Source organism: Palaemon carinicauda, chromosome 19 (assembly GCF_036898095.1).
Source record: "Palaemon carinicauda isolate YSFRI2023 chromosome 19, ASM3689809v2, whole genome shotgun sequence".
Taxonomy (NCBI): Eukaryota; Metazoa; Arthropoda; class Malacostraca; order Decapoda; family Palaemonidae; genus Palaemon; species Palaemon carinicauda.
In genome coordinates, this window is record NC_090743.1 from 83,083,466 (window position 1) to 83,103,355 (window position 19,890).

General features: G+C 44.0%; 1 protein-coding gene across 1 annotated transcript in view; it reads right to left on the minus strand.

Annotated features, from left to right (window-relative positions):
• The window catches only part of LOC137658695 (acid phosphatase type 7-like), a 141,567-nt gene that overhangs the window by 3,053 nt on the left and 118,624 nt on the right, over positions 1 to 19,890 (minus strand). The window contains exon 10 of the mRNA XM_068393685.1: positions 16,951 to 17,119. Within this exon, the coding sequence (XP_068249786.1) occupies positions 16,951 to 17,119 (169 nt within the window). The remainder of the gene's footprint in view (positions 1 to 16,950; positions 17,120 to 19,890) is intronic.

The window sequence follows — 19,890 nt, forward strand, 5'->3', positions numbered from 1 at the left end:
GATTTTCCGGAAATTTCGAAAATACCGCGAAATCTGAAGACCCCCAAATACGATATTTTGTTACCTGTAATTCCATTAATACTGTAATTAGTAATATCTGCTCTTACTGATTGTTCATTGCATTACATATGATATATAATTCAGCACAGAAAGAAATAAAACACGAAAAGAGAATGTGATCATACGATAATACAGTACTGTATCAGTACGTAGTAAAATTAAATCGAACATGAAACGCAAATCAGATGCAGTCATACCATATTAGAATGGTGTAAGGCTGCTGATGGCTACTATACTACAAATGTAATGGATGTGCATCTTTTCCATGATTCTTTTGTATGTATACGTACGTAGTACTGCATCCAATAATATTCTTTGTTGCAAAAATCACATTTCGAATAAGCGTACGAGAGAGAGATAGAGAGAGAGAGAGAGAGAGAGAGAGAGAGACACATCCTACAAAAGAATAAAATAGCATACGTAAAGCTATTACGTGTATTATTATTGTTATTATTATTATTATTGTTGTTGTTGTTAATAAAATTATTATTGTTATTATTATTATCATTATTATTATTATTATTACTGTATTATTATCATACGATAATTCAGTACTGTATACAGTACGTAGTAAAATTAAATCGAACATGAAACGCAAATCAGATGCAGTCATACATTATTAGAATGGTGTAAGGCTGCTGATGGCTACTACTGTACTACAAATGTAATGGATGTGCTTCTTTTCCATGAATCTTTTGTATGTATACGTACGTAGTACTGCATCCAATAATATTCTTTGTTGCAAAAATCACATTTCGAACAAGCGTACGAGAGAGAGAGAGAGAGAGAGAGAGAGAGAGAGAGAGAGAGAGAGAGAGAGAGAGAGAGAGAGAGAGAGAGAGACACACACACACACATCCTACAAAAGAATAAAATAGCATACGTAAAGCTATTATTATTATTGTTATTATTATTATTATTGTTGTTGTTGTTAATAAAATTATGATTGTTATTATTATTATCATTATTATTATTATTATTACAGTACTGTACTGTATTATTATCATTATTTATTATTATTATTATTAATACTGGACGTACGGTATGCGCGGGGTATCTTGTATGAGTTGGTAACCTACGCATCATATACTGTAAGACGGGTTGTGATTGGTTCAAGCGCTGATAGATGACGAATCAGAACTCAAGTTTTGTTATCTAGCCTGTGATTGGTGTTTTGCCCTCATCTCCTGCTTCCAGCATCTAGGTTCTCGCGGGCCCGGGTCGTCCACTCTCTGTTCCCGAGTATCGCTGAGTAGACGTTCTTAAGTTTGTGAACTTTAATCTGTGCTGTGTGCGACCTTTTTAAGTTGAACTTGTTGTCAAATCCTACTGTACAATGCCTCCCAAGCGTTCTGCTTCTATTAAGGCTGGTAGTGAGCCTAAACGCCACCGAAGGATGATGACGATTGCTGAGAAGGTTACGCTTCTCGATATGTTAAAAGATGGTAGAAGTTACGCGTCCGCGGCGCGCCATTTTGAGATCAACGAATCTACTGTTCGCTATATCAAGAAGGACGAGGCGAACATTAGAAAGACGGCTGCAATCACCTTTAGCAGATCAGCGAAGCGAGTCGTTACAACGCGTAATAAAACGATCGTACGCATGGAAGGTGCTTTAGCTGTGTGGATTGCCGACTGCCGGAAGAAGAACATAGCCTTGGATACAAACACCATCCGAACAAAGGCTTTGAGCTTGTATCAGAATTTTGCTGCAAAGGAACCTCAAGACGACGATGGCAACCATGCTGAAGAAGATGATGATGCAGATGATCCTCAACCAGGGACATCCACTAATTCCCAGCCTCAGAAACGTTTTTCCGCCAGCAAAGGATGGTTCGCGAAGTTTCAGAAACGCTTCGCCCTGAAAAGCGTTTCCCTGCATGGGGAGGCTGCTTCCGCTGACACTGCCGCTGCTGAAACTTACGTGAACCAGACGTTCAAGAATATTATCGCCGAAGGTGGATACAAGCCGGAACAAGTCTTTAATATGGATGAGACCGGCTTGTTTTGGAAGAGAATGCCGTCGCGAACTTTCCTGTTCAAAGAGGAAGCCAAAGCCTCTGGCTTTAAAGCATTCAAGGATCGCGTTACCCTCGTGATGTGTGGCAATGCTGCTGGATTTATGCTAAAGCCGGGGCTTATTTATAAGTCGAAAAATCCTCGCGCTTTGAAAAATAAGAATAAGAATCTCCTTCCCGTGTACTGGATGCATAATCCAAAAGCATGGATTACGAAGATGCTGACCTCCAACTGGTTCCACCAGTGTTTCATCCCGCAAGTCAATGAATATCTCGTAGAAAAGGGCTTGCCATTCAAGATCCTTCTCCTTATGGATAACGCTGGTGGACACGCAACTGACCTGTCGCGTGAGGGCGTTCAGGTTGAGTTCCTGCCACCCATCACCACGTCATTAATTCAACCGATGGACCAGGGGGTTATCAGGGCGTTCAAGGCCCTCTACACGAAGAATACCTTGGCGGACCTCGTTGCGTGTGTGGATGCTGCCCAAGAGGATGAGGATGAAGATTTTAACTTGAAGGCGTACTGGCGGCAGTACACCATAGCCACGAGCCTGAAGAATATTCAGAAGGCACTTCAAGAGATGAAACCTGCAACTGTGAATGCGAGCTGGAAGAAGTTGTGGCCCGAGATTGTTTACGACGACGAGGGATTTACACCTGCTGAAATCCAACACTCTGCAGTACGCAAATCTGTGCAGTTGGCTGCCATAATTGGAGGTGACGGGTTTGGCGACATGACGACTGAAGACGTCGACGAGTTGTTGGACTGCCATTCCCAGCCCCTAACTGACGCAGACCTCGAAGACCTGACGAAATCGGCAAGCGAGGAAGAGAGTGAAACCCAGGAAAAGACCCAAGAAAATGTCGAAGAAACGGGCTTAACACTAGAACGGCTTGCCAAGGTCTGCAACCATATAAAGGAGGTGAAAGAAATGTTGCAAGAGTGGGACGAGGATATGGTTCGGTCGATGCAATTCTGCAACAAGGTTGATGACATAATGACTCCCTACAAGATGCTCTTAGATCGAAAAAAGAAGCAGCGGCAACAACTTCCGATCACAATGTTCTTCCAGCCTCGCAAAAGAGAGCCAGTTCCTCCTGCTACTACGCCTTCGGAAGAAATTGAAGAAGTTGAAGAGGTGTCCCAGGAAAATACACCTCCGTCTGAAGAGACGTAAAATACTACCTGGCTGCACAGTAGAACACATCATCAGCTTCATCATTTCTACTGTGCAGCAAATTCATCGCCATCATCATTCAAGTTTTTCTTGAACTTCTTTCGTGGTGAGTACAGTAACAATCATTATTTTTTACTTTAATATTCTCACATTCTAATACTGTATTTGTGCCTGTTTTATAGTTTAGTACTGTACTGTATGCATTAAGTTAAAGGGAAGGTTTTAAAAGTCTACATGTTGTAACCTATCATATTTTTTTTGTTTAAAATTTACATTTACGTACGTAAAACAATCTCTCTCTCTCTCTCTCTCTCTCTCTCTCTCTCTCTCTCTCTCTCTCTCTCTCTCTCTCTCTCTCTCTCTCTCTCTCTCTCTCTCTCTCTCTCACGTAAATTGATTTTTTTTGTTTAAAATTTACATTTACAGTACGTACGTAAAACAATCTCTCTCTCTCTCTCTCTCTCTCCTCTCTCTCTCTCTCTCTCTCTCTCTCTCTCTCTCTCTCTCTCTCTCTCTCGTAAATTTTTTTCCTGCTTTGCTACATACAATATGTACTGTACAGTACTGTATGATTTTATATAGATACGGTAAATTATATTTGTAAGGTAACATATTTTGTGAATGCTTTTACTGTAAATACTGTACTGTATCATTATTTATCACTATCATCATGCGCGTTAAATGCCTTGTTTGTTCTGAGCGTGGTTGTTTACTGAGCGTACAGTACTTTATGATGCCGTCGTTTCAGGCGGCGTCATAAAGAAAAACATTTCATTTGGAAGTCCTAAGAAAAATAAAGTAAAACATTGGTAATAAAAAAATCAACATACTGTATAATCAATATAATCGATGCAAAAACTAACCTATACTTATATGTGTACACTAAATGAGTTTGTTTCTTCATTATGATCAGAGATGAACGTAAACAAAACATTGGTTGCCATTTTTTATCGTGCTTTTTAGGTGTTTAGGAAACGCATGATATAAAATCGCCTTTAATATTTGTGCCTGTTTTAATTTAGGGTGCTGTAGTACATACATTAAGTGTTCTGTACATTAAAGGGTAGTTTGTTAACAGTACTACGTACAAGGGAAGGTTTTAAAAGTCCGAATATACATGTTAAATAAATAGGTAAATATGATGTCACTACTTCGTGGAATTTCACCTATCGCGGCCGGGTCTGGAACCTATCTACCGCGATAAACGAGGGTTCACTGTAATATATATTCAAATTACTATACTCCACAACAAAGACCTAAGAAGGTAATATATATTCAAATTACTATATTTCACAACAAAGACCTAGTAATAATGTGAATGGATTGAAGCAAAATTCAATTTATAAGAGAAAGCCTTTTATAAACAGAAGTTAATGTATAAGAAAAGGTTTTACATTAGTAGGAAATACAACAAATTCGTAGATAATTTGTATTTTTCCTAACTATACAAACCTTAGCTATTTAATACGGGTATTACTTTCGGCGTAGCTGAAATGACGAGCCATTAATTTTCAACAAGGGTTAACTACCCACACCGCTAGTTCGCGGGGGTAGGGAGTGTAGCTTGCTACCGCTCCCCCTCACACAACTGTGATTGAGCTCACTTTCCTTGGAGGTAGGACTTCAATGGGGATAGTGCTGGCGGGCAAGTTTGGTTAAATATCTAAGGTTTCTATAGTTAAGAAAATTACAAATTATCTACGAAATTGTCATTTGTTCCATAACTGGAATACAAACCATGCTATTTAATACGGGGTGACTCACCCATTAGGAAGGGGGAACGTCCCAGCCAGTCTGGCTTTTTGGCTTTCCCCGGGGCCTCCTTATCTGAGTGTGTTAGCACTCAAGAAATAAGGAGCCCCTACACCTCACTAAAACCTTGCTACGCGAGGTCTGCAACCTACACAAGCTGTGTGTGAAGCTATGTAGAAGTGTGACTCGTCCTAGAAAATAGTTCCGAAGTTCTTTAGATGGAAAACTGTGCACTAGGACTTTCCCAATACCACCTCGTCAGGGTATGGGAACGTAACAGTATCAATCTTAATACTAGGAACACAAGGGAGCATGGTTTAAATGCAATGGTTTGAGGTCAGCTATGCAGAGAACCTAGGATGCTGTTTTCCCCAAGAGAAGGATGATGAAGAAAAGAATAAGGGCGAGTCAAACCTTTTCATTCATGCAGACTAAAACTGGATAACAATGCCCTCAACCTTCTACTACTTGTCCAATAAGGAGCTTAAGGTTTTAAACCAGCTGTTGTGCAGCTACCACAGGACCGATAGAAAACGTATCGAGTCTCCTGTGGGTCACATCTTGCAGGTAGTGGGATGTGAAAGTGTTTTAACGTTTCCACACCCCAGCTTGAAAAACCTGCGTCACTGAAAAATTTCTTTTGAAGGCCAGGGACGTAGCTATACCCCTGACATCATGTGCTCTGGGGCAATGTGATGGAGGAGGGTCTGGATTCAGTGCAAGGTCAATGACCTTGCGAATCCATGCTGAGATGGTGTTCTTGGTGACCCTCCTCTTAGTCCTTCCTGTGCTGACGAATAGTGCTGGCACACGAGGACGGGCTGCGGCTGTTCTCTTGAGGTACAGCCTCAAGCTCCTTACTGGGCATAGTAAGATATGGTCTGGGTCATCTGTTACAACACGGAGACTAAAAATCCGGAAGGAGTCGAATCGAGGATCCGCTACTCCGGGGTTCTGAGTCTCAGCAATAAACTCAGGGACAAAGCTGAACATTACCTCTCCCCATCCCCTTGAATGGGCGATGTTACATGAGACCACGAAGTTCGCTGACTCGCTTGGCCGAGGCAAAACCTAGCAGGAACACCGTCTTCCAAGTCAGGTGGCGATCTGTTGCCTGGCATAATGGTTCAAAAGGAGGTCTCTTAAGAGACCTGAGAACTCGAACCATGTTTAATGGGGAAGGTCTCACTTCCGACTGGGGGCAGGTATGTTCATAACTCCGTTTGAGTAGAGAAAGTTCTAGCGATGAAGAAATGTCCATTCATTTCAGTCTGAAGGCGAGGCTTGAGGCTGAGGGATAGCCTTTCACTGCCGAGACTGATAGGCGCATTTCTTCATGCAAATACACGAGGAACTCCGCTATGGCTGGAATAGTGGCATCGAGTGGAGAGATACCCCTTCCACGACACCAACCACAGACGACTTTACACTTTGCCTGGTAGACTGCAGCTGATGATTTCCGCAGATGTCCAGACATCCTAATCGCAACTTGTTCCGAAAATCCTCTCTCAGAGAGGAGATGCTGGATGGTCTCCAGGCGTGAAGTTGTAGCGAAGCTACGGCTTTGTGGAAGATGTTGGCGTGTAGTTGTTTGAGTAGATAGTGTCGTGGAGGGAGTTCTCTTGGTGGCTCCTATAGGAGTTGCAGCAGGTCCGGGAACCATTCTGCGTGATGCCATAGCGGAGCTATGAGGGTCATTGAAAGATTGACCGATGTTCTGGTCTTATTGAGTACCCTCCTCATCGGACAGAACAGGGGAAAGGCGTAAACGTCGATGTTGTCCCCCGTTGTTGGAAAGCATCTTGCCAGAGAGCCTTGGGGTCTTGGACTAGGGAACAGTACAGCAGGAGCCTGAAGTTCAGGGCCGTTGCGAAGAGGTCCACCGTCGTGGAACCCCACAAAGTCAAGACTTTGTTGGCTACTAGATGATCCAAAGACCACTCGGTACTCACTATCTGAGATGCTCTGCTCAGGTTGTCGGCGAGCACATTCCTTTTGCCTGGAATGAAGCGTGCCGATAGTGGTATCGTGTGGATTTCAGCCCATCTCAGTATCTCTACTGCTTGATGGGATAGTTGCTGCGAAAAAGTACCTCCTTGTTTGTTGATGTAGGCCACTACTGTGGTGTTGTCGCTCATCACCACTACAGAATGACTTGCCAGGTACTGTTGGAACTGTTGAAGGGCCAGAAAGACGGCCTTCATCTCTAGGAGATTTATGTGGAGGTACTTTTCTGACTCTGCCCAGAGGCCTGAGGTCGTGTGGTGCAGCACGTGGGGCCCCCACCCTTTTTTTTGAAGCATCTGAAAACAGCATCAAATCCGGGGGGGAAGACAAGAAGATCCACTCCTTTTCGTAGATTCTCGTCCGTCACCCACCACTGGAGGTCTGTCAGTTCCGCAGGTCCCATGGGGATCTGTATGTCCGGGGAGTCGTATGCTTGATTCCACCGGGACTTGAGTTGCCACTGGAAGGATCTCATTCTGAGGCGACCATTGGAAACTAGAAGGGCCAGCGATGAAAGGTGACCGAGGAGACGTAGCCACGATTGGGTTGTAAGTTCTTCTCGTTTGAGAAAAGGTCTTGCGACCTTTCTCAGCCTTCCTATCCTGTCGTCTGATGGGAAAGCTTTATGGAGAATGGTGTCAATAATGTATACCAGTCTTTGAGTGGGAAGCAGAGAGGCCTTCCCGAAATTTACCATGATACCCAAATCCTGGCAAAGTCTCAGAAGTTTGTCTTGGTGTTGAAGAAGGGTTGACACCGAGTCTGCTAGGATTAGCCAGTCGTCCAGATAATGAAGGAGACAGATGCCAATCTTGTGTGCCCAAGATGATACTAGGGTAAACACTCTGGTGAAGACTTGTGGTGCTGTGGAAAGACCGAAGCACAGCACCTTGAACTGGTATATTCTGAATATTAAGTACTTCCTTGAAGACGGATGGACTGGGATCTGGAAGTATGCGTCCTTTAGGTCCAGTGTGCACATGGAGTCTTGTGGTTTTACTGCTAGTCTGACCGTGTCTGCCATCTCCATGCTGAACAGAGTTTGTTTGACAAACTTGTTCAAAGCTTAGAGGTCGATGACTGGTCTCCAGCCTTCAGACGCCTTCTTTACAAGAAGAGTTGACTGAAGAAGCCTGGGAACCGTCGAGGACCTCTTGGCGAGCGCCCTTCTTCAACAGGGTCTGGATTTCTGCCCGAAGGGCTTGCCCCCTTGCCGATCTCATGGCAAGGGAGTTCAATATCACTAGATTCCTGGTCAGAGAAGGTAGGGATGTTATGAACGGGATTCGATATCCTAGACTGATCACGGAGATTGTCCAGGAATCGGCACCGAGTTGTTTCCACCAGTTTGCGCAACTCTGTAGGTATCCCCCCACTGGTGGAAATGCAAGGGGACTGCCTATCCTAGCGTTTGTGGCCTTGACTGCTCCCTCTAGGAATTTTTGCCTTTCCTGTCTTTGACAGGAAAGGGCTTAGACACCGTTGTCGTCGTAGTGGTCTTGGTTGGATGGGACTGCTGTGGTGCTGGAGGTTTATAGGGCTTAGATGTTAAAGCCCTATGGAGGAGGGAGTCTTGATGGGACTTCCTCCACCTCTCAACAGCATGTTCCACATCCTTAGGCTCAAACAAAAGAGACCCCTCTATGGAGGAATGTCTGAGCATATTGATCTCGGCGCTAGGGACCTTGTGGTGGAATCTCTCAGCTACTGCATCCCGACATTTCAGGATGGTATTTGCCCACAAGCTCGAGACTTGGTGGGCCAGAAACTCGATCGTGCAAGTACCTGAGAGAAGGAAGGTTTCCATAGCTTTCCTGGTACATTCCTTGGAGAAATCCTCAGATCGTACCAGGATACCTAAGGTCCCCAACCAGATATTAAGCCACAAAGCAGCTTGCATAGCACACTTCGCGACCTTCTCCTGGTTGAGGATCTCGGCTGCCGAGAACGAGACCTGCCGGTTGGAGAGTCTCTCAAGAGGGACTCCCCTGGTTAGCTCTTCCAGCGAGTGGTGAAGCGGAAGAGCTGAACAAGGCTCCTCCAGGATCTCAAAGTACTTCCTCTGCTGTATGCGAGGAGGTTGGAGGAGCTTGTTTGTGGTACCGGAACGGCTGGAGGAGGACATCTCGGAGAGCTGCTAGGCGATTTTGTCCCTGGTACTCTTTACCCCTTGAGACCAGGGCAGGGCTGCATTGGTCTTGGAGGGTTTTTGAGTACCAAAGACGCGGTCTAGGACCGTGTCTTTGCCCTCTCGAGGGGGGATCTCTGGGTTGGAAAACCCGTTGAGAACCCTCATTAGAGTCAGAACCTGCCAAAATGCATGTTCTGACTCTTGCTGGTTTCCTCCTGTTGTGGAGTGAAGTCTCCTTCTATCCCCATAGGCTCTTCTTGGGGAGAGTCGCAGACATTCCCTGAATGGCTGGCTGGCTCCATCCTAGCCCTAGTGGAGGACTTCGGCAATGTTTTGGAGTCTTTAAATTCCTTCCGAGGAAGGATGTAAAACTCCAACATAGATGAGTGTTGCATGTCCCTTCTATTCCCGGACTGTGAGGAACTCTCGGCGTGAAGAGAGGTTTCCTCCATTGGTGCGATGGGGGAGTCTCTCTCTTCGCGTGGTTCCCAAGGGGACGGAAGATCTTCGTCCGAAAGGGATGGAGAGTTAGTCCAAGAAATAGGAGGAACTTGCCTTGATGGACTGAGTGGAGTCAGTTTCGCCCTCGGGGAAGTGACCGCATCCAGAACTCCTCTTTTCCTCTTCAAAGGGGTAGAGGAAGCCATGGTTCCATGTCCTAGATCAGAGAGGACAGGCTTGAAAGCCTGGGTTACAGCTCTGATCAGGGCACTGAACCAGGGCTGTTGGCTGACAGACGCACCATCAGACATACCCCTTGAAGGGAAAGGGACCGAAGGATCCCTGGGAGGAGTTATAGGATAGGGTGGGTTCGCCTTAGGAAGTAGCTTTGGGATCCTGAACCCCTTTGCATGTTCCCTTATCCCACAATGCGCGGTGGTATGTGCTTGCGGGGAGGGGAATGAGGCGACGGCGACCTTGCCGTACGTCGTTCTTTTTGGTGTGCAAGCTCGCACGCGGGAGAATATTGTTGCTCGCGCAAGGGAGAATATTGGTGCTTGCACGCGGGAGAAGATTCGCAAGCGCGGGCGCGCAGGAGAATCTCGATGTGCGCGGGAGTGTTCGCGCGCAGGAGAATGTCTCCGAATGCGCGGGTGCACAGTAGGATTGTGATGGGTGCCCGGGAGAATGTTGGTGCGCCTCTTTAGGAGAGAGAGGGCGCGCGCGTATCTCTGTGAGCGCTGGCGCGCAAGTGAGGACAACAGGGTTGTTGCCTCACCTACAAACTTGCATGCAGGAGAATGATGGCGCGCAGGTTTTTACTGGCGCGCAAGATGGAGCTCAGGAGAGCATGATGTGGGATGCACATGTTGGCGCGCGGGAGAGTGCTGTTGCGCAGGAGAACATTTGCGCGAAGGTGAACTTTGGCGCGCAGGTGGGCGCGTCGGTGCAGGAGAGCCCTGGCACGCAGGAGATTGTTGGCGCATGTGCGCATGTGGGCACGCATTGCGCGTGGGAGATCTCTGGTCTAGAGGGCACATAGAGGGCGTAAGAGCGTGAGGTTGATGCCGTGCGTAAGGGCGAGCAAGATGGGTGGTGCGCCGCAGTGTTGGGGCATGACGAGCTGGTAGTGAGCGCTGGTCAGGTTGCGTGGGTGCGTGGTACGCAGTATGTTGGCACGCAATAGTGCACTTAGGTGGAGCTTGTCAGGCCCATGTAGGAATAGCGATGGAAGGTCGGCAGGTCTGTCGGGTGGATGGTCGACGTGTCCCTTAAAAGAACGACCATCCACCGTAGGAGATCGCGAGCGATCTGCAGAGAGGTCCAGGACCGAAGTCACAAGGCTGGTTGCAGGTGCAGTGATGGACGATTGGTCTAGAGGCTCCTCTGCGGAGGACTGCATAGACGATGTTGAACCAAAGAGGCGCCTCCTCACCGCAGGTGAAGGAAGGCCTCTAAGGCGAAGAGGAAGGGGAGTCTTCCAACGGATGCGCCCTCTGGGGGCTGTTGGATTAGCAAGCTGACCGTCAGCAGTCCTCCGAAGAGGAGTCTATGTAAGTGAACTCCCCGGAGGAAGAGAAACACTAGCAGGAGAGACTAAGGAAGAACTTGGTTTCCCCCTCAGAGGAGGGTCAGGAATGAGGGAAACTAAGCCGTCAGCTACCGTAAAGTCTAGAGTGGCAGAGGAGATGGGTGACGCCACACGAGACACCTCTGACACAACAACGCCGACAAGTGTCGGGGGATCTACTTCTGACGGTGACAACAACTGCTTGACAGAAGCACCCATGCGGATGTAACCAAGCAAAACCTCCTTGGAGGGCGAACCCGTGAGCCCCAAGGAGGACCAAATCTGGAAAACAGAAGTTAGTGACATATCCTCCCCCGGGGGGAGAGGTGGTGTTGCTTCGCTAGGGGGAAGCAACGTCATCTCTCGAGACCTGGGGTTGGACAGAAATAATTCAGTCTACGCTACTACTCGACGGTCTCTCGAAAGAGACCGACCGAGTAGGAGCTTCGGAGGAGGTTTGGGCGACGGAAGAAGAGGCCTTGGGTTTTACTTCCTTCGAAGCAACCTTCGAAGGAGAAACCTCCCGCTTGGACTTCTTCCACCGTCGCGAAAACCTCTCCCACTGGGAGGAAGACCACTCCCTACACTTGTTGACACTATCACACCGTTGGCCCCTGCAAGAAGGACAAAGGGAGTGAGGATCGGTCTTGACCGCCAACATGAATGTTCCACAGGGGCGGTCGGGAAGACCAGGGCAGGTGCGCATGTTCGCAGAGGCCAACTTCACGTACACAGTCTAAGAGAAAAGAAAAGAACAAAAACCATTAATGGCTGCCAATTGTCGGCGAGGATGAGAGCGGCAACGTCCGATCACCATCCGAGCCGGGAGCAAAGTGAGCTCAATCACAGGTGTGTAAGGAGGAGCGGTAGCAACCTACCCTCCCCTACCCCCGCTAACTAGCGGTGTGGGTAGTTACCCCCCATTAAAAAATGATGGCTCGTCATTTCAGCTACGCCGAAAGTAATACCCATCTTAAATAGCGTGGTTGTATTCCAGTTACGGAACAAATGGGATTTAGTACCAATATATCCACCATGTCCATTCCCAGGTTTTCAGTTATGAAAAACCTCTGTTATCAAAGAAACTGCTACAGTTACGCTAGAACATAAATAACAACTCTGTCCAGATATCTAATGAAGTTCGTGATCTAGGCGTATCTCTTGACTGTAACTTGTCTTTCAAAACCCAAATAAATATGACAAATTTGGAAGTAGTTTGCATTTTTTCCTAGCAACACGAACCTGGAACTCTTTACTGTGGAGTATTATTTCGGCGAAGTTTAAACCAGCCGATAAGCTATTTGTCAGGGTGTTATCCCACATCGCTAGTTAGCGGGGAGAGGGAGTGAGTAGGTTATCCCTCCCGCTCACACCATCACTAGCGACTAACCGACTCTTTTGTAATTGTGGCAGGACTTTCAGGGGGTTGGTGCTGGCAGGTCAGTATGTGTAAAGAGTTCTAGGTTTGTATTGCTTGGAAAAATACAAGTTACTTCCAAATTGGTCATTTGCTCCTGAGCAAAATACAAACCTTCCGCTCTTTACTGTGGAGACTAACCATTAGGTGAGTGGAAGTCCAAAACCAAATGGCTGGCAACTGTCCCAGGATGGTGTCTGTATAGTGATAATTTGAGGGACCCTGCACCACGTTATCCTCGCAGGATAACGGCCTGGGTGATCATTGCTGGAGAGTAAGGAATTAATCTGTTGGAACATATATCGTAGCTATTCGAGCAGTGCTCTCTACTACAGGTAGTCATCAACTTACGTCCTATGCGACTTACGACTGTTCGACTTTACGACCATTTTTTTAGGGCGATGACGTCGCAAGTCTATCGGAAATAGTACACTAATAGGACAAATATTTCCTTGTAAATAATCTATTTTCTTGTATAAAAATTTACCAGTTTATCTTGGTAAATTGGTGCATGTATTTTCTTTATTTTATAATATACAGTATCCATTTTCAGCAAAAAAATTCATTAATAAAAGTTTTAATACCTGTCGAGTTCATATCATATGTCTGGCGACATCATATTAGCAGTAGAATACAAGCAGATAATACAGTGATGTCCATCCAAAAGGCTAATGATTAGTATTTCTATTATCGAAATACAGTATCAAGTAACGATGCAAAGTATCTTGTGATACACAGTATCTTGTGATACACAGTATCTTGTGGGTCTGTAACGATTATTATGAGTGCTGTACTACTTAGCATAAATTTGACTTTACGCTAGTTTTATTTCATCTCCGATAATAGATCGACATTTATCTAAAAAAAGTATACTAATAGGACAAATATTTTCTTAGAAATAATTATTTTCTTTAACATTATGAAAATTAAATACTTTTGCTTGGTAAGTTAGAATTTTTTTTTCATTTCTTGCAAGAAAAAAGAAAAGGGTTTTACATATTTTGCAAGTCATTTTTTCTGTCGAGTTCACGTCACGTTACTAGCAGAAAGCGCACTGGCAAACTGAATGATTTCCTTTCAGTGCGTTACCAAGTAATTTTATTATTTCCATCACCGAACCATCGAGTAATGATATCAAGTGTTTCAGTGGTCTGTATCAGTTGTTATGAGAATAGTACTCCTTACCGTAAATTTAAGACGACTGATGGCATCATATTTCAGGCAGAAGGTGAGAGGCAAATCAAGTGATTTCCTTTCGATGTGATACCGAGTAATATTAGTATTCCCATAATCGAAACAAAGAATAATGATACAAAGAATTTTTAATAATGTCTAAAGAAATGTGATGATTTAATAATAGATTAAAAATCAAAAGAGAGAGAGAGAGAGAGAGAGAGAGAGAGAGAGAGAGAGAGAGAGAGATTGTGTCCATATAACTAATAATGTCTATGAAGAAACTGTATGGAAACTTAGATACCCCAAAACATGTTGGTGTTGATGTAATATTCATTATGAAGAGATTACGAATAAGTTAAGAAAATTATATTACACGCCTGATCCAAGAGATCAAGTTTTTAATGATTCTCCTCTTGGTCTTCCCCGTGCTGACGAACAGCTTGATGATCTGGGGTCAAGTTCTTCTCATCATTATGCGATATAACCTCATCATCTTTACGGGATATAGTAACAGTAGATCAGTATCGCCTGTTACCAATCGGAGACTCCAATTCAAAAGGGCCCAAATCTAGGATTCGCTAAGGATGTATTTTGAGTCTTTGCAACAAACTTAGGGATGAAAATGAGTGTGACTTACCTCCCATCCCCTTAAATGGGTGATGTCTTATGAAAGACCATGTAGCTCGCTGAGTCTATCTGCATCGGCCAGGGCCAAAAGAAAACTGTCTTTAAGGTCAAGTCCTTATCCAAGGCTTGACGTAGAGGCTCATAAGAGGCTCCTTTCCGTGGTGTACGACCCTGACAACATTCCAAGAAGGTGGTCTAGCTTTTAATTGAGAGCAGGAACGCTTGAAGTTCCATATGAGGAGCGACAATTCCGTCAAGGAGCAAAATGTTAACTTGATTCAGTTCGAAGACAATGTTCCAGGCTGAACGAAAGCCTTTCCCCACTGACACTGAGTGGGGTTTTCTCCCCTGAGGTACAGTAAATCTTCGATACTGGTAATAAGTCGTATAGGTTGCATCTCCTCCCTTCGGGTGAACCCGGCTATAAGATCAGCAACCCATACAACCTCTGGAACAAAGCCGAAACTGGTTCCCGAGACCTATCGGTCCCTTGATAAGTAACTCAGAGGAGTTCCTGTCAGCCACTGCTCATGCCCGCCCGCCGAAGCAGAGCGAACATTGGGTGAGCAGCAGAGGTAGAGGCCAAAGGCCTCTTGCTACCTTCCTTGCATGTGGAACTCATGTAAGAAAGGCAGCTCACAAGGAAATTTATTTAGGATTAGGCCAGTTGCTTTTAACCGTGACCTGCTAAAAGGGTTTGGCAAGAAAGACGTCTGCAATCTACAAAGTTGAAATAAAAAGTGACGGTTAACTGCTAGTGCTGGTGTGAGCGGGAGGGTTAACCTATCCCGCCTCCCCCCCTAACTAGCGGAGGGTAGTTACATCCTCACAAAAAGCTTATCGACTGGTTTCAGCTTCGCCGAAATAATACTTCTCAGTATAGAGTGGAAGATTTATATTTTGCACAGGAGCAAACTGTAATGTTGTAAAAACTGCTGGTTATCATCTCAGAAACATTGCTTTTATACAGAAGTATCTGGATGAATATTCTATAAAGAAACTTGTGATAAACTGTGTTATTACCAGGATTGACTACTGAAACTCCATTTACTACAGTACAACTTACCAAAAGGGCAACTTAAATCACAAAACATAATAAACAGAGGAGCAAGTGTCCCACATGAGAAAGATCATTCCTATACTAACTAATTTACACTGGCTGCCTATCAAAGTGACAATCGAGTTCAAAATATGTACAACAACCCATCAACCTCTCAGAACCAGACATCCAAAATTTCTAAGAATTGCTACATATTGTGCAGCCAACATATTGTGTTGACATGAGATTAGTTACAGATGGTTTCAAATTATTCGAACCTAGATATATGTCTACTTTAGGTTCTAAAGCCTTTAGATATGCGGCCTCGAGGCTTGACGTAGAGGCCCCCACTAACCATTCAAAAGACTTGAGATATTAAGGCTTTCAAGAGCAAACTGAAGACTTTCTTGTTCTCAAAGTGCTTCAATAATGTGGATTTAACAATAAACGACCAATATGTGACGTGAAATGTTGAATGCTTTCGAACGAACAAGATAAAACGACTATGGAGATCCTATAGAGAGTAGGGTTCCTCTGCTGTACACGACTGGATAAGAAGTCCTTAAAGAAAGTAAAGCAAGCAATGTAAGCGTACCACTTTGGTTCAAAATTTGAGTCATAGTTTGAGGGTTTAAGTCTCCAGACAATGCTAAGCTCACTTCTAAAGTTACTGCTTAAAAATAATAAGTGTCAATATAGTTGGGAATCAAAATATCTACATGATTCAGATCTGTAAAGTACTATTATGTATCTTCCCAGACATGATTTCATGTTCCTCGATACTGTTTCTTAAGGTAACAACGAAATTTAAATAGAAATGTATTTTTCCCTGAGGGACTGTGCATAACTGAGAAAATGTAATAGCACATTCAGTTTTCCATAACTACATTACACTCGATTTTAAAGATTATCACAGTGAAATGAATGATGAGCAGATCTAAAGTTAACAGAAATATTAGTCATGATGTTTCTTAACGTTTTTACAAGGACTAATTTCAAATTACAGAGAGTAAATCCCCATAATAAGAACATTCAACTTGTAAACTTTCATAGATAACAACCAGTGCTGGCAATAAATACAGAATGTCTTAACTTCTTTTAAATACAAAGTACAGTATTTATATGTAGAAATTCTTGATACGTATATAGAATAGCTCACTACTATTAAAAAAAACTATATGACTGAAAACAAAGGAGGTTAGTTGGTTGAGGGTTATGAGATGGATGTCTCAGTTAACCATGTTGGACTTTTGGACTCAGGAACTGGCTTTTGGAAACCATAATGGGATGCAGCAAACTTACATTAACACTGATCTGAGTTTTTATTGGAAATTCAAGAATAAAGTACTGTATTTCTCTCAACAGCCATGCCACATTATACTGTACTGAACTGCAATAAAAATTACTGGCTCAGAGCAACTTATTGCAGTTACCTAACCTCAAAGGAAAAAACATTAAACAGAAATTTATCCTTTTTGTTTTCATTAGAATTTAAAAAAAACAAATGATATACATAGCGTAAAACACGTACCCTGTCATCAGAAACTTGCTCCCAATACAAATGGGTTGTATTATATGCAGTAACTCGGGTGTAACCATAATCAAGAGACCGGAATGCTGACCAATTAGGCTGTTCATGCTTAAAATGGTCGTGAACTTCATCACAGCCGGCTGATCCAGTTGTAATATGAACTGGTGCTCTATAAGACAGATTAAATATAAACAAATTAGATTTCTGTAAGAATTAAACACTAGCATATATAAAATATGACAAATTCATAGATAATTTGTATTTTTCCTAACGATACAAACCTAGGCTATTTATTTAGGGGTATTACTTTCTGCGAATCTAAAATGACAAGCCATTAAAACTTGGCGAGGGTTAATAATCCATTCCGCTAGCTAGCGGGGGTAGCTTGCTACCGCTCCCGCTCACACACCGGTGATTTAGCTCACTTTGCTTGGAGGGAGGACTTCAAAGGGGATAGGGCTGACGGGCAAGTTTGTATAAATAGCTAAGGTTTGTATCGTTAGGAAAAATACAAATTATCTACGAATTTGTCATTTGTTCCGTAACTGGAATACAAACCTACGCTATTTATTTAGGGGTGACTCACTCATTATGAAGGGTGGACGTCCCTGCCAATCTGGCTTTTGGCTTTACCCGGGGGCTCCTTATCTGAGTATGTCAGTACTCAAAATAAGGAGTCCCTGCACCTCGCTAAAACCTTGCCAGGCAAAGTCTGCGGCCTACGCAAGCTGTGTTGAGATATTTAGAAGTGTGACTGTCCAGATAAAGTTATTCAGTCTTTTTGTAGGAAAAACTGTTGTAACTAAGGCTTTCTCTATACCACCTCACCAGGGTATTGGGACGCCCAACAGTATTAGCTAATACTAGGTACAAAAGGGAGCATGGTTTACTTGCAGTGGTTTGAGGTCAGCTTATGCAGAGAACCCAGGATGCTGCTTTCCCCAAGAGAGGGGAGGAGGAAGAAAAGAATAAGAGCCACTCAAACCTTTTCATTCACCCAGACTAAAACCGGGTAACAGTACTCTCAACCTTCTGCTACTTGTCCAATAAGGAGTTTGAGGTATACAACCAGCTGTTGTGCAGCCACCACAGAACCGATAGAGATTGTATTGAGTTCCTGTGGGTCACTTCTTGCAGGAGAAAGGTTGTGAAAGTCACTTGGAGCACTGACACCCTTGCTTGTAGAACCTGCATCACAGAGTAATCTGTTTAGAAGGGCCTGGGGCATAGTTATGCCCCTGACATCATGGGTCGACAAAAGAAGAGACCTGGGTGGGCTGTTGCCGTTCTCTTGAGGTAGAGCCTCAAACCTTACCTCAAGTACAGTAACAGATGATCTGGATCGTCAGTTACTGAGCGGAGACTTGTTGTTTAGGATGCGTCACCTCTGGACACTGTCTGGCAACATACTCGGGGACGAAACTGAACGTTGCCTTTCACCCTTCTCATGAATGGGCGATGTCGAAAGAGAGACCATGAAGTTCCTTGACTCGTTTGGCCGCTGTCAAAGTGTGTAGGAATACTGTCTTCTAAACCAGGTGAATATTTGTTGCCTGGTGAAGTGGAACATAGGGAGGTCTCCTTAGAGACCGGAGATACTCGAACCATGTTCCGAGAGGGAGGTCTCGATTCCGACTGGGACAGGGACAGTTGTAAGTCCGCACGAGTTAAATGGGGTCTAGCGATGAGGGGATGTCCCTTCCTTTAAGTTTGAAGGTGAGGCTTAAGGTTAAGTGATTGTCTTTACCTGCTAAAAATGAAAAGGGGGTCTTTTCCTCCTACATATACTCGAAGATTCCTCTATTATTATTATTATTATTATTATTATTATCATTATTATTATTACTATTACTAGCCAAGCTACAACCCTAGTTGGAAAATCAAATTGCTACGAGGCCAAGGGCTCCAATAGGGAAAAATAGCCCAGTGAGGAAAGAAAATAAAGAAAAAATAAATGATGAGAACAAATTTACAATAAATCATTCTAAAAATAGTAACAACATCAAAACAGATATGTCATATATAAACTATAAAAAGACTTATATCAGCCTGTTCAACATAAAAACATTTGCTGCAGCTTTGAACTTTTGAAGTTCTACTGATTCAACTACCTGATTAGGAAGATCATTCCACAACTTGGTCACAGCAGGAATAAAACTTCTAAAATACTGTGTAGTATTGAGCCTCATAATGGAGAAGGCTTGGCTATTATAATTAACTGCCTGCATAGTATTACAAACAGGAATGAACTGTCCAGAAAGATCTTAATGTACGAGGGCTAGGCTAAGCCTGGATGCCGCAGGTCGATTGAGAAATTTCAGAGGCTAGGAGGTAATGGCAGTATGGGTAAGTTGGCGCACCGACATGTTGAGATCACCCTTCGCAAAGGGGAGCTCCAATGTACTGCGCAGTCCTAGCATGGGAGATCATGAGCAAATGCAGCATGGCGGACAAAGGCCAAATAAGTAAAAAAAAAAATGGAGGATAGAAGGCAGGCAGGCATAAAGGCTCAGTAAACTAGTATAACCGAGGAAAAAACCCTCTAGGGATGAAATGGCCACTGCCAACGAGTCCAGTAAGAAAGACCTGATCGCCATCGGCGAGCCTGCCTCCAACTAAAACTTTACCATTCTCTAAGCTAGACTTGCCGGAACTGACACGCACAAAACTAAAACTAAAACAACATTAATGCATGGTAAATGTCTTCACAAAACAGAACCCAAGGCATCGTAATGCTAAAATAAGGCTAGATAACGTGATACTAGTAAAATAAAACTAAGTGAACACGAGATAAAAGGGCGGTCGGGTACGCGACATAGAGCCTAATGCTGGCTGGACTCGGAGCACCTGGCTTCCTCATCGCCTAAATAGTTAAATAACCATTCCCCGAGGGGATTGAAAACACCTACAGCTAATTCAAACTGTAAAAGAAGAGGGTAC